Source organism: Silurus meridionalis, chromosome 20, assembly GCF_014805685.1.
Source record: "Silurus meridionalis isolate SWU-2019-XX chromosome 20, ASM1480568v1, whole genome shotgun sequence".
NCBI lineage: Eukaryota > Metazoa > Chordata > Actinopteri > Siluriformes > Siluridae > Silurus > Silurus meridionalis.
Window position 1 is genome coordinate 13,352,837 of NC_060903.1, and position 16,254 is coordinate 13,369,090.

The 16,254-nt window shown below is 37.2% G+C and overlaps 1 protein-coding gene across 1 annotated transcript; it reads right to left on the minus strand.

Annotated features, from left to right (window-relative positions):
* Positions 1-91: 91 nt before the first annotated feature.
* On the minus strand, positions 92-7,127 carry dmac2 (distal membrane arm assembly component 2). The gene is made up of 6 exons (XM_046876460.1): positions 7,035-7,127; positions 6,541-6,725; positions 4,545-4,625; positions 4,209-4,348; positions 2,246-2,408; positions 92-1,176 (listed from the first exon to the last, which is right to left on the minus strand). The coding sequence occupies exons 1-6, from the start codon at positions 7,050-7,052 to the stop codon at positions 1,032-1,034; spliced, it is 732 nt and encodes a 243-aa protein (XP_046732416.1). The 5' UTR covers positions 7,053-7,127; the 3' UTR covers positions 92-1,031.
* Positions 7,128-16,254: the final 9,127 nt, after the last annotated feature.

Genomic DNA, 16,254 nt, shown 5'->3' on the forward strand with positions numbered 1-16,254 from the left:
GATGAATCAATAAGTAAATAATTATCTAAGTATTTATCTCAGTATATTAACTTATAATATAATCAATACAAAATAAATAGAACACCCGAAATTTCCCCTTGAGGTTTTATTTTATAATACAGCATAACGCCACCATAGTTTTAATAGTGGGGAACATTTCATTGAAAATAATGTAGCTGTGGACAAGGCTCTAAAATTTAGGCATCATAAAATATGAAACCAAGAGACTTGTCTAAATACAATTACCTTTTTTAGGAGTCGTTTTATCTTCGACTATGGATTCCTGAACTCCCTCTACATTCCCACACCTCTGTAATAAGGCTTATGGGATTTACCACACTCTCTTAATAGATTTATCTCCCAAACACGTGTTAAAGAAAAGTAACAAGCAAATTTACTGCATCAACTGACACTTCTTTGCGGTCTAACACAACATTTTCATTTACAAAATGCACATCGAATGATCGATGGTAAACCACCTTCGCTGTCTGGTAAATTATTTTCCAACTGCCTTATTACTTATAACCTCCCTGCTGAGGGGAAAAAACCCCAGAAATTAATGTTTTCCATTACAAGTACCACTACAAACCCTCAGCTATTTTAACAATTTAAACCATTACGTAGTGTTTGTGCACATCAATAAATCATTATCATCTAAACATTGTACAACTGTATTGGAAACTGGATGTTTAACTACATTCGAATGGCCTCAATTGGTGTCCAACAGATACCAACAAGTATCGACAAGCAGAAAGCTTGACATCAGCAGAAAGGGGACATTAGGCTCTTCAATCCAATATTACACTTCTGTCCTAGGTTTGTTAACTAAAGCCAAATATTACATAAATATACACATATATCAATACTACACAGTTTTCGCATAAATCTCTCTTGCTCACTTGAATTACAGAAATGTATAATCAAGCGTTGTGAAATTAGATGGCTAAACATCAACAGGAGCAACAAGCGAGTCCACATCCACAGTCCTGTTACATTTGAGCATGTCTTAGTGAGTCTGTCTCCGTGAGCTTCTAATTGTCAGTTTGGATTTGGAGTCCCTGATCATATTCAGCCCCGGTGACTGTGCAGTGAGGCAGCATCTCCTCAACAAGGATGTGCACTAGGCCGGGATTCTGCAGTCGTGGGAGTGAGGATATATCCAATTTCTGCAGCTTCCTGAAAGGAGAAAAATACACAGATGGAGATCTGTATTTTAATATTCTTAAAATTGTCTTGGGCAAATTCATCAATACGATAAAAACTGGTATCTCTCATGACAGAAAACAGCAGCATTAAAGCAAAAAAAAAATTAAATAATACAAATTGAGAAATATGTACTAGTCTTCTTCTATCAGCCCCTTTCATTAGGGGTCACCACAGTGGATCATCAGTCTCCTAATTTTATTGTGAATTTATTGTAACACAAAAGTTAATTAAAATTGAGGGTTGATTAAACCTCTATAATGAAAAGAAAAAAATAAATAAATTGCACCACCCTGGGCCTGTAGTTGTTAAGAGTCACCATTTGACTGCAATTGTAGCTCACATCTTCTGGGACATGTCTCTCAGCTTTGCAAATCTGGATCCTTATCTGGACCCATTCTCCTATATACACTTGCTCAAAAGCTCAGAAAGATTAGACTTTTGTCACCCAGCAATTCAATTCTCAGAGGTCTGCCCTGTATTTAGCTCCATCTATCTTGTCCTCAACTCTGACCAGTTTCCCAGACCCTGCTAATAATAAATCATCGCATAGCATGATGGCACCACAACCATGCTTAATGGTGATCTCATGAACAAGTTTTCCATGAAATGTGGCTTCAATTTTGGCTACATCACTTTTCCATGTTTGCTTTGTTGTCCAACATACTTCCTGTAAAAAACTTCCAACATGATTTGATGTGGCTTTTTTATTTTCAAGTAAAGGGTTTCTTTAACAAAATATTTAAATAAGCCCAACTGTGTAGAGCATCTAGTACAAAGATGGCATACTATATATGAGAAGAGGGAAGAAAAGCAGAAAAATCTAATTTTGGAAAAAAAAAAGGACCCGCTTCATGTCTCTTATTAGAGCTCACTGAATTATATTGGGATTGAAATCTTTTATACAATAAATTGGATTGTTTTTATTGTACTATAGATTTCTATAGATTTGGTAGCTAACATTAAACTCTACTTCATAGCTCTTAAAGTGTTAAATTCTATCCAACAACATTTTTAGTTTTGCAAAGATACTTTGATTTACCTGAGGTGTTGCAGTGCCGCTAAACCCCCGACAGTGATACGAGGGCAGTGGGATAAGTTTAATTCCTGAAGCGACTCGCCGAAAACATGCAATCGGGAGAGGAACCAGTCGTCAACCTCCGGACAGCCCTGTAGGTGCAGGGAACGCAGATTGTGCTGACTCGCTGTGGAGAGAAATGCTTAAAGGTTGGCATTCGGTTTCAGCTAAATAAAGACCCAACATTTCAGCAGACATGGTGTTTATGTTTTATAAAAAATAAAAGTAAATAAAAAGTAACACATTGAATTATCAAGATAAGAAATCTATCTATCTATCCATCCATCCATCCATCAGTATTGGGTCACCTGACCTTTCCTGCTATACGTGTTTCATCTCCAAACTGTTACCACAAAGCTGGAGGCACTCGATTCTACTGGACGTCTTTAGATGTGCTTTAATAAAAATTTTGCATTCACTTGAACTTGGAAACCCAAACCTGTTCCACCACGGCAATGCCCCTATGCACAAAGTGAGCTCCTTGAAGATCTGGTTTACATGCTTTGGAGAGGTAGATCTAAAATGGTCTGCTATAGAGCTCTGATCTCATCCCTACTGAATACCTTTGGGATGATTTGGAACACTGACTGCACCCTCATATTGGGACTAAATGTGGAATGCAATGCTCAAAAATCACATACCAAACTAATGACCAGGTGACCCAATACTTTTGGCAATATAGTGTGTGTGTATACATATACAAATACATATATACACACACACACACACATTACATATATACACACACATTATATATATGTATGCATGTGCTTAGCTGACTTGGCGAATATGGGCATTGTCATATATATGTACCATATATATATACTATATTTTTTACCACCACGTTCAAAGACATCTTATACTATAATTGTGTGCCTCCAACTCTGTGGGAACCACATATGGCTGGAGTCCCAATATTTTTGTCCATAGATTGGATAATTTAAAGAAACTTGTTTACCTAAAAATCATTGAATTTTTTCAATCTATTTGCATTCATAATACATAGTAATTAATGTGGAACTTTAATTATTGTTCTTTACACAGAACTGAATAAACCCCCTTCGATACATATTACATCAATATCACTACGCAGAACGCTCACCGCAGCAACGCCTAAACAAATAAGAGTTAAATATGGCATATTTGTCATTTGATTATAATTAATCTTGAGCCTGAGTATGCGAGCATTATGCCATAAAGTCCTTGTAAATCAGCAGGTCACTGCAGGTCAAAGCTTCTCTTATTCCCAACACCGGTATGCATCTCCTGTTGTTATGGTGTATCACTGTAACTACCTCCTGTTGCACTAAATAATATACCACGATATTATAATGTAAGCAGTGATGAGACATTTGTACAAAAAGGCAGGAAAGGTACTTCAAAATAAAAAAATTAAAAAACTCTGCAGAGCAGTGTTTCACAGGAGTGTTGAAACTTGCAGCAAATTTAGCTTGCTGACACAGGAAGCTTCAACATTCACTCAACACAGGAAGGAGGAGGGTCGGCCTTGGTTAAACGAAAAACGTACATTTGCTGCACTATTTGAACTGACTGAGCAGGATTGTCAGAACATCAAAAATAAGCTCATGCAGCATTCCATTAGTGCAGATCCGAATTAGACGAGATGAGACATAATTATCCAACAAACAAACTCCAAGGCAAATCAGAAATGCTATGGAGTAAATAAATATTAAATATATTTATAGTAATACAGTTGTTTTTTAGAGCCTCTATACAGACACTTGACTTTGATGTAAATTATAGTTTGAATTTTGCCTTTTGTGTTACAGTGACTAATTCTGTTCTCATACTATACTCTCAAAGTGTTTCGAGGTTTGTACAATACTATGCAGTGTGTGTGTGTGTGTGTGTGTGTGTGTGTGTGTGTGTGTGTGTGTGTGTGTGTGTGTTGGTGAGAGAGCATTACTAAGGTTGTGTAGTCCATCATGGTTTATCAGAGTACTGCTCAAGTCAATCTCCTCTATAGTGCAGTCTGGCGTGTTTACAAAGTCAAAACTGAACTTCCCCTTCGTGTCGGAACGAAACCACTGGGTCTGTCCAGCAAACCTGAAAACAAAATCAAGCAGACAGTCACGCATTTAGTGTTACAACACTCACTAATGCGACTGCTGTGCTTTGCTTAAATACTGCATACATATAAATAGATAGTGAATGTATATATTATTAATTATATACATATATATAAGTATATATATTTTAATTGAATATATTTCTGGCATTTTCGTTAAGACGAGCTTTGTACCTGAAGCCTCCTCCTAGTTTCAGTATGCAGTACGCTGCTGCGACATTGACACCGTATTTCTTCTGGGCGTAAACATAAAACCTGCATAGGAGATACCATCAGTTGTAATAATATATTTAAAAACACTACTAACTCTGGCTCACAATGAAAGACTTTTTTTGTAATTCATTTGAATGCACACACACACACACATTAGTACACCCCTCACATTTCAGCAACAATTTTAGTGTATCTTCTCAAGAGAAAATACTATAGAAATGAAACTTGGTTATATTTCAGAGTAGTCAATGTGCAGCTTGTACAGCAGTACAGATTTACTGTCCACTAAAAATAACTCAAAATACAGCCATTATTGTCTAAATAGCTGGCAACAAAAGTAAGTACACCCTAAGTGATAACAGCTGTACGTCATGTAACAATGCAAAGCCACATGTCCTGTTCATTATATTTTTGTCTGCTTGACAGGACCATACAAATTTGTGTATCTGCATTCAGGAACCACCCCTTAACCCTACTCCCCCTCACAATTTTCAAAAGCCGTGTGTCATCTGTGGAGACCTTCAGGTTTCTGGGCACTACCATTTCCCAAGACCTGAAATGGGAGTCCAGTCTTGACTTGACTTGACTTGACTTGAACATTAACTCTCAAAAAGGCCCAGCAGAGGATGTACTTTCTATGCCAATTAAGGAAGTCTGGTCTGCCACATGGGCTGTTGATGCAGTTCTACACTGCAGTCATTGTATCTGTCCTGTGCACATCCATCACCATCTGGTTTGGAGCAGCAACAAAACAGGACAGGAACAGACTGCAGCACACAGTTAAAACTGCAGAAAAAAAATCACTGGTGCTCCCCTGCCCACTCTCCCAGACTTGTACCTTACAAGAACCAGAAACTTGGCAGGAAAAATGAATACTGACCCTTCACACCCTGGACACAACCTCTTTCAGCTCCTCCCTTATGGCATTTGCAACAGAACTCCAAAAGTGCTAGACACAGGAACAGTTTCTTTCCCCAGGCAATCAGCCTCATTAACAACTCACCAATTAAATTCATTTTGATTTGTATAGCGTTTTTAACAATGAACATTTTCTCAAAGCAGCTTTATACAGATAATGTGGTAATAAAAATAAATATAAACTTTATAAGTGTAAGTTTGTCCCTGATGAGCGTGCCAGTGGCGACTGTGGCAAGGAAAAACTTCCCAAGATGGCATAAGGAAGAAACCTTGAGAGGAACCAGACTCAAGAGGGAACCCATCCTCATCTGGGTTGCACCGAATGTCCATTTATTGCAGATAAACGATGTTGAAGGGTGCAGTGATGGTGATCAGAAGCAAACTGTAGTCCTGAATTCAGTAGTCCACCACAATTATATTCCCTGCTTTATATCTATAAGTACTGCTACTACAAGCAAAGAAGTTGAGTCCCTGTGGTGTGCGCCAGGTGCAGAAGCTGCTTAAAAGAACAGACGTGATGCCAGCATTGCTTCAGAGTTTGCAGAGGGGGAAGGTCTACTTGTCAGTGCTCAGACCATACGCACACTGCAATAAGTTGGTTTGTGGAAGCCTCTTCTAAAGCTGGCTCACAAGGAAGCCTGCAAACAGTTTGCTTAAGACAATCTGTCCAATAGCATGAATTACTGGAATCATGTCCTGTGGTCTGATGAGACTAAGATAAACTTGTTTGGCTCAGATGGTGTCCAGCATGTGTGGTGAGACCGTGTTGAGGAGAACCAAGAAAACTGTCTTGCCTACAGTCAAGCATGGTGGTGGTAGCATCATGGTCTGGGGCTGCATGAGCACCTGACCATGTGGGGCGTAAGGTGGAGAAGCGGCGTGTGTCTAACATGCTCAGTCATTATGGAGGCGTGAAAGAGGATCCCAGCAACAATCTGTGCATTTCTGCTGAATTCCATGCCCAGGATGATTAAGGCAGTAAAAGATAATAAACACAAAATATTGACTGTTTTGTTCGTACATAATAAGTTTCACTTACACATTTTTACGCCTCACGTCCCGAGTTTTGAACCAGTTGCCCAGTCTGATGAGATATTCCACCTCAAGAAAGCGCTGGTTAAACTGCAGGAGGAACTTGTTGAACACAGATGGTGGCTTGGAAGCATAGTGTCTTCTAGCCACAGTGAGACATGGCACCAGTGGACAATACCTCCTCATCTGGAACTAATGAAGGGGAAAAGAAGAAAGAACTGAAGGCTCGGAAAATACATATTTTATTCCCATGCAACACTCAGGAAAAGAAATGATGTGTGTTTCTCTCAAACTATAATGTACATGTATATGTATGTATTTATTTTTATTTTTTATCAACTCCTGGACAGGCGATGTTATATTTAATTAATTGTTAATCAGTTACTCAAGAAAATTGTTGGCTTAGATTGCCAGTAATGTGCAAACTCTAATAAGTAAACAAAAATACACTAACAGAACATGTAACCTAGGGAAACAAGTCTGAATCAAGGTTTAACTCACCAGCATAGATGTCGCCATCTTGAAAATCTATTACTACGGCGAGAACACAGGGACAAACCGCTTTGTTTTTCCTCCTGAATGTGAATGAGAAAAAAAACAGCAGATGGCGCAAACATAAAATAGATTACAGATTTAGATTTAGGTAGTGATGTGTCCAGGAATATACAATGAGAAAACTATTTCTTGATAGATACAAGCAGTTAAAACACAAGCTGACATGAACTCCGAGCCAGCAAACATCCTGGACCACCTAGAGACGAACCAGCGCCAGTTGGATTCCACCTCATGTAGAGTTTAGACATTGGACCTCTTTGAGTGTTTAAAAGCTCTGGCATGGAGAAGCTGGTGTTGGATCTATGATGATCTATCATAAGACTGTAGAAAGCACATTACTCATAATCTTACATTCTGGTGGTTATGTTAGTTCTCACTCTTGAGTGTTTTGTATTGTTTCAAAGGCTATAACCACACTCTTAATATCACCCAAATGAGGATAGGTTCCCATTTTGAATCTGGTTCCTCTCAAGGTTTCTTCCTCATAACATCTAAGGGAGTTTTTCCTTGCCACAGTCGCCACGGCTTGCTAATCAGGGATAAATACACATCGCTCACCTTAACTCTTCTGTAAAGCTGCTTTGAGACAATGTCCGTTGTGAAAAGCGCTATAGAAATAAACCTGACTTGACTTGACATCATATAGAGTCCAAATGAAAGACATCTAGTTCTCATGACAAATGTCCATATCCAATACTAATCAACTCAGTAATTAGGTGGAGAATCCATCTGTCTTTATTAGTTGTTCTAAAAGATCTTATTAAAAGCTGGCAAGCTCCTGGCATCTCTCTTATTGAAATCATTGTGCAAAAAAAAAGGAAAAAAAGCCAATGTATTTGCTATTGCAGCCCCAGATTCAGCAAACTGTAATGCAATGTGTATATGACACTTTTCTATCATAAGTTTCTAGCCTTCACTCCTCACATGCATCAATAAGCCATGGGTGGCCATTAACCTTTTACCAGTTTACCAGTCATACTTCCTTGTACTTTTAGTAAGTACAGTGGTGGACGAAGTACACATGTACTTGAGTTAAAGTAGAGATACACTAGATAAAATATTACTTCAGTGACATAAAAGGTGCACTCTTTAAACTATCATGTGAGTAAAAGTACAAAAGTATTAGCCTTTAAATGTACTTAAGTATCCAATGTACTCTGATTTATTATGGCCATAATTTTCCTATAATCATTTTTGTCACAAGACTTTTGCTTAATCAACTTAGTTTATGTGAAAAGACTCTGTTACACTCCAATCTATTAATAAAATTATATTAATTAGTAAAACACCGATTTATTATGTTGTGGCAAGTTAAAGTCAAAAGTTTCTTCCATAATTTTTTCCTCTCAAAATGTTCTGCTTGCTGTTGAACTGATGCTGAACTGTATGTTGGTAAGTAGATACACTAAGCGGCAATCAAAACAAGTTTAAAACAGAGCGCATGCTCAACTCTGATTGGTGGCTTGCTGTGTGTGTGTGTGTGTGTGTGTGTGACCAGTTAAGTTTTTATTCACTCATAAATAAAAAAGGAACGACTGATTTTGCAAAATGTAGTTGAGTAAAAAGTAAAATATATGACTTTCAAATGTAGTGAAGTTAAAATAAGTAAAGTCTTCACAAATAAATTTTTTGTTTTGTTTTAGAGATGCTCTGACCCAGAGTCTGTCACTTAGACACTTAGCCTTGCCTATTTTTCCTGTTTCCAACACATCAACTTCAAGAACCTTTTGCTTGCAGCCTAGTACTGTATATCCCACCCCTGGACAAGCCACCAATGTAATGAGATAATCAATGCAGTTCATTTCACCCTGCAGTGGTTTTAATGCTATGGCTAATGCCACTATAAGGCTCCATTAACCTATTGAGTTCTTATAATATAAAAATATCGTTATAAGAGGGCATATTTTGTCCCAGTTAGATTATTACTCATGTGTGTGCTGGGTGTGTCTTTAATGAGAGCAGTGTGTTATACTGTATGTCAGGCAGAAGGAAAGCCACCTGTCACTGCTCACATGAAGTGATGAAATAAACAAAAACAGAAGTCCTCTGCATAGTGGATAGACTGTGGGCTGGAATTATGAATTTGGTATAGTTTGTGTGTGTGTGTGTGTGTGTGTGTGTGTGTGTGTGTGTGTGTGTGTGTGTGTATGTGTGTATCTGTGTGTGTATGAGATCAAGTCAGAGGTAATTTAGCTGTTTTGTTCTTCTTCGACATGGTCTAACATTATAAACGACATTAAAAATGATTGGACATATGGTGATGATTAATTTTTTTTAAACACCACGGTGCAGGGAATGCAGATTGTGCTGACTCGCTGTGGATAAAGGCTGGCATTCGGTTTTAGCAAAATAAAGACCGAACATTTCAGCAGACATGGTGTTTATGTTTTATGAAAAATAAAACTAAATAAAAAGTGACACAAAATGAATTATTAAGATAGTAAAACTATCTATCTATCTCTCTCTCTCTCTCTCTCTCTCTCTCTCTCTCTCTCTCTCTCTATATATATATATATATATATATATATATATATATATATATATATATATATATATACAGGAGTGCAGAATTATTAGGCAAATGAGTATTTTGACCACATCATCCTCGTTATGCATGTTGTCTTACTCCAAGCTGTATAGGCTGGAAAGCCTACTACCAATTAAGCATATTAGGTGATGTGCATCTCTGTAATGAGAAGGGTGTGGTCTAATGACATCAACACCCTATATCAGGTGTGCATAATTATTAGGCAACTTCCTTTCCTTTGGCAAAATGGGTCAAAAGAAGGACTTGACAGGCTCAGAAAAGTCAAAAATAGTGAGATATATTGCAGAGGATGCAGCAGTCTTAAAATAGCCAAGCTTCTGAGCGTGATCATCGAACAATCAAGCGTTTCATTCAAAATAGTCGACAGGGTCGCAAGAAGCGTGTGGAAAAACCAAGGCGCAAAATAACTGCCCGTGAACTGAGAAAAGTCAAGCGTGCAGCTGCCAAGATGCCACTTGCCACCAGTTTGGCCATATTTCAGAGCTGCAACATCACTGGGTGCCCAAAAGCACAAGGTGTGCAATACTCAGAGACATGGCCAAGGTAAGAAAGGCAGAAAGTCGACCACCACTGAACAAGACACACAAGCTGAAAGCGTCAAGACTGGGCCAAGAAATATCTCAAGACTGATTTTTCTAAGGTTTTATGGACTGATGAAATGAGAGTGAGTCTTGATGGGCCAGATGGATGGGCCCGTGGCTGGATTGGTAAAGGGCAGAGAGCTCCAGTCCGACTCAGGCGCCAGCAAGGTGGAGGTGGAGTACTGGTTTGGGCTGGTATCATCAAAGATGAGCTTGTGGGGCCTTTTCGGGTTGAGGATGGAGTCAAGCTGAACTCCCAGTCCTACTGCCAGTTTCTGGAAGACACCTTCTTCAAGCAGTGGTACAGGAAGAAGTCTGCATCCTTCAAGAAAAACATGATTTTCATGCAGGACAATGCTCCATCACACACGTCCAAGTACTCCACAGCGTGGCTGGCAAGAAAGGGTATAAAAGAAGAAAATCTAATGATATGGCCTCCTTGTTCACCTGATCTGAACCCCATTGAGAACCTGTGGTCCATCATCAAATGTGCGATTTACAAGGAGGAAAACAGTACACCTCTCTGAACAGTGTCTGGGAGGCTGTGGTTGCTGCTGCACGCAATGTTGATGGTGAACAGATCAAAACACTGACAGAATCCATGGATGGCAGGCTTTTGAGTGTCCTTGCAAAGAAAGGTGGCTATATTGGTCACTGATTTGTTTTTGTTTGGTTTTGAATGTCAGAAATGTATATTTGTGAATGTTGAGATGTTCTATTGGTTTCACTGGTAAAAATAAATAATTGAAATGGGTATGAATTTGTTTTTTGTTAAGTTGCCTAATAATTATGCACAGTAATAGTCACCTGCACACACAGATATCCCCCTAAAATAGCTAAAACTAAAAACTACTTCCAAAAATATTCAGCTTTGATATTAATGAGTTTTTTGTGTTCATTGAGAACATGGTTGTTGTTCAAATTAAATCCTCAAATAAAATTAATCCTCAAAATACAACTTGCCTAATAATTCTGCACTCCTGTATATATATATATACAGCTAGATCATTTTATTTTGTACAGTGTAAAAGCTTTGAATTAACCTTGAGGACATTTTGGACTTTGCTAGCTTATAACATGTATGAATGTTACTACACATTCTGCATCTGCACAGACACATTCTGCATCTGCACAGACACACTCATTTACAATCTGCCATATATAGTAATCAGCTTGACTACTTGAGTCTCTTTTGCATTCAGAAAGGATGCAATGGTGTGAAATCTCTCATATTTGAAACTGCAGTGCACTAATGAATGAGTAATATAAATGCATGTATGACATGATTGCATGCAAAAGCAAGGAATTGTCCCAAGCAATTTTTGTTCTGGGTCAGAAAAGAAACAGTCAGAAATTTCAGCTAATTCCACCGATTTGATAGACAAGAAGTAGGGCCGGAACTCATATAATCAGTGTGCTTGTGATTACACTCTCCTATCACTAGCACAGCATGTTGCCATTCGTTCCATTTTTTCGGGAGACAAAATGTAGAAATATTTCACAAAGTGTAATACTTGCCCAGATTATGCCATCCGTCGCACAGGTATAGGGGAAGAGATCACCAAAAAATGTCACACATAAATACATTACTATTACATTCACATGTGACCTGTATTTTCTTAAAGGCCTGTAGGCCTGCTGAATTGATAACTTTGACAATGGAACTTTTGCATATGTATTTAGATTTTTAGACTGTCTTTTTTATATATGATTATTTAACTAAAACTATTTTAATTAGAGTTCTTGGCAGCAGAACAAATTGACCAGAGACAAAGCAGGAAAAAGAACTAAATGGATAATATAATCGCACTTGTAATCATCAAAATCCTCCAGGGTACAAGTACCATCTGTGTGCAAAGTACAATTAATTTTCTGACTCATACCCAAGTAAGCGTGCGTGACCTCCAGAAAACGAGAACAAAGTCCCTATGAAAATAAAAAAAAGCAAAATGCAGGGAAAGATCATAAAGAAAAAATATATATGACATATATATATATTGTATTTAGCTAATTGTTGTTGTTGTTGGTTTTTGTTTTTTTCATTTTGAAAGAGGATGCAAACTTTTGGGCTTGACTGTCATTCTTTCTTTGCATCCCAGATGTTTTAAATGAATTAAATATACAGTACAATTTATATAACGTAGAACATATGGATATGCATTTTATAAAGAAAAAACATATGGAACATATTTACAATATTCAGTCATTGCCAGTATCATTTAATAAATGCAGGCTACAAGTATCTTTTTTTTACACTTGCATTTTTATGGAAAGATTTTACTATGGAGCACTGAAATGTTTCCAAAATTTAGTGTAGTGTTTTAGTTATAGGAAAGACCATGCATATTAAATAAAGGCTTTCTGCATGTATAAATCCACTACCAATTACTTATTCTATACAGAATTCCATCCTATTTTATATACTAAATAATACATTGTTAGTTTTGCCTAATGTTGCTGTTAAATGTTACGGTAAATGTTATATTATATTTTACTTCCATGTTTTATTTAAGGTGTATAAGGTTTCATTAAAAAACAGTTCCATGCCAGTGGAAGTTAGCCAAGAATTGATTTCAGAGTGAGGCTTGAAAATATGCTAAATACCATTCTGCTCCTTACACCGTGCATGTAGATTAAAAGTAGAAAAAGTGATGGATGAATACATATGTATATACAGCCAATGCCATTTTATAATTAGTCTTATTTTGAAATTATATTCAGCTAAAAGCATCCAGTCATGTCCGTCAATGTGTTGATGAAATCCATTTAAAGGCCTTTTCTTTTGTTTTTTAGAAGCAAAGTTCAAAATTTGCTTTACATTTAAGCATATGCTCAATCCTCCAAATTTCAGTGTGAGATTTAAATAATTGATTTTCAGGCATTTAGAATAAAGACGTTTCCTGCCAAAATGTTACACTTCAGGCACCAAATGTTTAGCATCAATGTCTTGCCTGGCCAAATTAATCTTTATTTTATATGTTTTAAAAGGAAACAGTGTGATAACGATCTGAGCTCAACATCCAACCAGCAGAAAAATGCTCTTATCCAGATCCACTTACAATTATCACATTTGTATAATTAATCTATTGTGGGTTAAAAGCCTTGCTCAGGGGTCCAAAATTGGCAGATTAATAAATGAACATTCCGATCAGTAGCCCAAACCACTGGGTAATCACGTCCCCCTTTAATAGCTAGGATTAGCTAGCTAAGTGAGATAGACTAGCTAGCTAGATCATTTTATGTTGTACAGTGTAAAAGCTTTGAATTAACCTTGAGGACATTTTGGACTTTGCTAGCTTGAAACATGTATGAATGTTACTGAGGTAGCTACTGTAGGTAAACCTTCTACTACTTCAACCCTAAGCAGCATTTGAATAATTAGCTAGCAAACGTACACTACCTTGCTTTATATGTTGATAATCGAGGCAGTGTTCACTTCAGCACTTGTTTAGTCAACACGATTGCTTAAAAATGCCTTTGTCAGATTTTATTTTGTTACATTTAACCAGATATCTTATTTTGTCTTACTTGATTAGTGTTCTTGAGGTTATCTTCAACTTATACTCAAGCAAATTAATACCACAGCAGCAGTGCTTTTACTCTTTTTACCATTGCAACTGATCTGAATCTCATTTATTACCACGTGTGCAAAAATTGCCAGAATTGCACTAGACACTTTGCATTCATCGGGCTCGTGCGCGCACACACACACACACACACACACACACACACACACACCCATACACACACACAGCTGTATGCAAATAACATTGATTTATCCTACACATTCTGCATCTGCACAGACACACTCATTTACAATCTGCCATATATAGTAATCAGCTTGACTACTTGTGTCTCTTTTGCATTCAGAAAGGATGCAATGGTGTGAAATCTCTCATATTTGAAACTGCAGTGCACTAAGGAATGAGTAATATAAATGCATGTATGACGTGATTGCATGCAAAAGCAATGAATTGTCTGAGGCAATTTTTGTTCTGGGTCAGAAAAGAAAGTCAGAAATTTCAGCTAATTACACCGATTTGATAGACAGGAAGTAGGGCCGGAACTCATATAATCAGTATGCATGTGATTACACTTTCCTATCACTAGCACAGCATAGCATAGCATGGTTAGGAGTGTGCATAAACATCTACACAAGCTTAATAAATTAAATAAATTCTAGGTGTAGGAACATGTATGCACTGTTTATGTATTCAACTATGCCTAACGAAGTGTTTCTTTGCAGAGTGTCCAGCATTGTGTCAGTATGGCTTCCAAACCTTTCTTCTCTACCTGTCTTGATTTAGTGTTTCAACCTTATCCTGTTTTAGTGTTTGCTGAGAAACTCTTGTCTAGTTTATGTCTGTTTGTGGATCAGCTGACTGTTTGCCTTGCACATGCGTCCATCTGTCTGTTTCATGACAGTTTTGAAAGATTAGTTGGAATGAATGGAAAAAAACAACAACATTAAAACCTATGTAGTGTGCAATAGTAAAGCAGGATAATCCTTAAGCAACTGAAGAAAGGGAGATCTACTTCTCTTTCTTTTTTCTTTAATTTCACAGTATTTGCATGGTTAAACCTAGGTCATTGGGGTGGATATGTATTTTGTATGTATGCAATCCACACCGTAATCGCCTTTTTACTCTCTTTTGCAACCACGTTTGAAATAGGAATAGTTGCATTTTTAGACTTAAGATTTTTGAACATAAGGAACAATAATAATTCTGAAATAAAGCTAAACAGGGCAGTGTGTGCTCTTCTGCATGATTGTGCAATATCTAGATCTTATTTTAGTCATATTATAAACATTTAAAAACATATTAAAACATTTTCAAAGTTTTGAGTGTTGAATATTGTTAAGAGCTCTGTCCAGAATGAATTGTCAGGTTGACAGTTATAAGTAGGAATGTGCATCTCCATATCTGAGGCTGAAAAATTCACATTTTGATGCATAGCTAACGCTAAGAAATAATAAAGACATATATGAAACATCTACCATTGCAGTGTGATGCGATTTACGCCTATTACAATGCAGCCAGATACGATTACGATTTTAATCAACACAATGTGATTCAATGCAATATGATGCAATGGAAAAAATATGATGCTATGCAATTCACTATGCTGCAGACAGTCCGCTTTTATTTCTTTGATTCAGACAGACAGCAAATCATAAATTTACTAAAGTGCTTTTTGACTTCTAATGCATGGCCCTTTCACAAACAAAGAAAAAAGGAATAAATAAAACCAGACGTTCTTTCTCTGTTCTGTCTCAAGGAAGATGGACATGGACATTGAATGAACAATTGGTGCAACTCAGATGAGAATGTGTTTGCCTTTTAAGTCTCGTTCCTCTCGAGGTTACTTCCTCACACCATCTCAGGAAGTTTTTCTTTGACACAAGTGTCACTGGCTTGCACATTAATGACAAACTTACAATTATAAGAAACAAACTTTTACATTCTTTTATTACCGTTTTATCTCTGTAAAGCTGCTTTGAGGCAATGTCCATTGTTAAAATTGATATACAAATAAAAATGAATTGAACTGAGTCAAAAGATACAGCTCTACCTCTGCCATGTAAATCTGTATATCTATATACTAGTAGACACATAATATATATATATATACACTATAGACTGTACTATATACTATACAGTGAGGAAAATAAGTATTTGAACACCCTGCTATTTTGCAAGTTCTCCCACTTAGAAATCATGGAGGGGTCTGAAATGGTCATCGTAGACATTAGAAAATGGAAGAAGCTAAACATGACTGTCAATCTCCCTCGGACTGGGGCTCCATGCAAGATCTCACCTCGTGGGGTCTCAATGATCTTAAGGAAGGTGAGAAATCAGCCCAGAACTACACGGGAGGAGCTGGTCAATGACCTGAAAAGAGCAAACCAATTTGTATAAGCAGCATAACAAATTGGATTTTTTGCAAAAGCCTGTACTTTTCTAAAAATCCTTAGTTCATCTCTCAAAAAGAAATATTTGTGTCAATGCACATCTCATTCCCATCAGAATAAAAA

Coding starts and splice junctions, on each gene's coding strand:
- dmac2 (XM_046876460.1), bottom strand. Junction 4,626..6,540: donor GACGTGAGGCGTAAAAATGT/GTAAGTGAAACT, acceptor TCTCCTATGCAG/GTTTTATGTTTACGCCCAGA. Junction 1,177..2,245: donor GCGGCACTGCAACACCTCAG/GTAAATCAAAGT, acceptor TTCTCCTTTCAG/GAAGCTGCAGAAATTGGATA.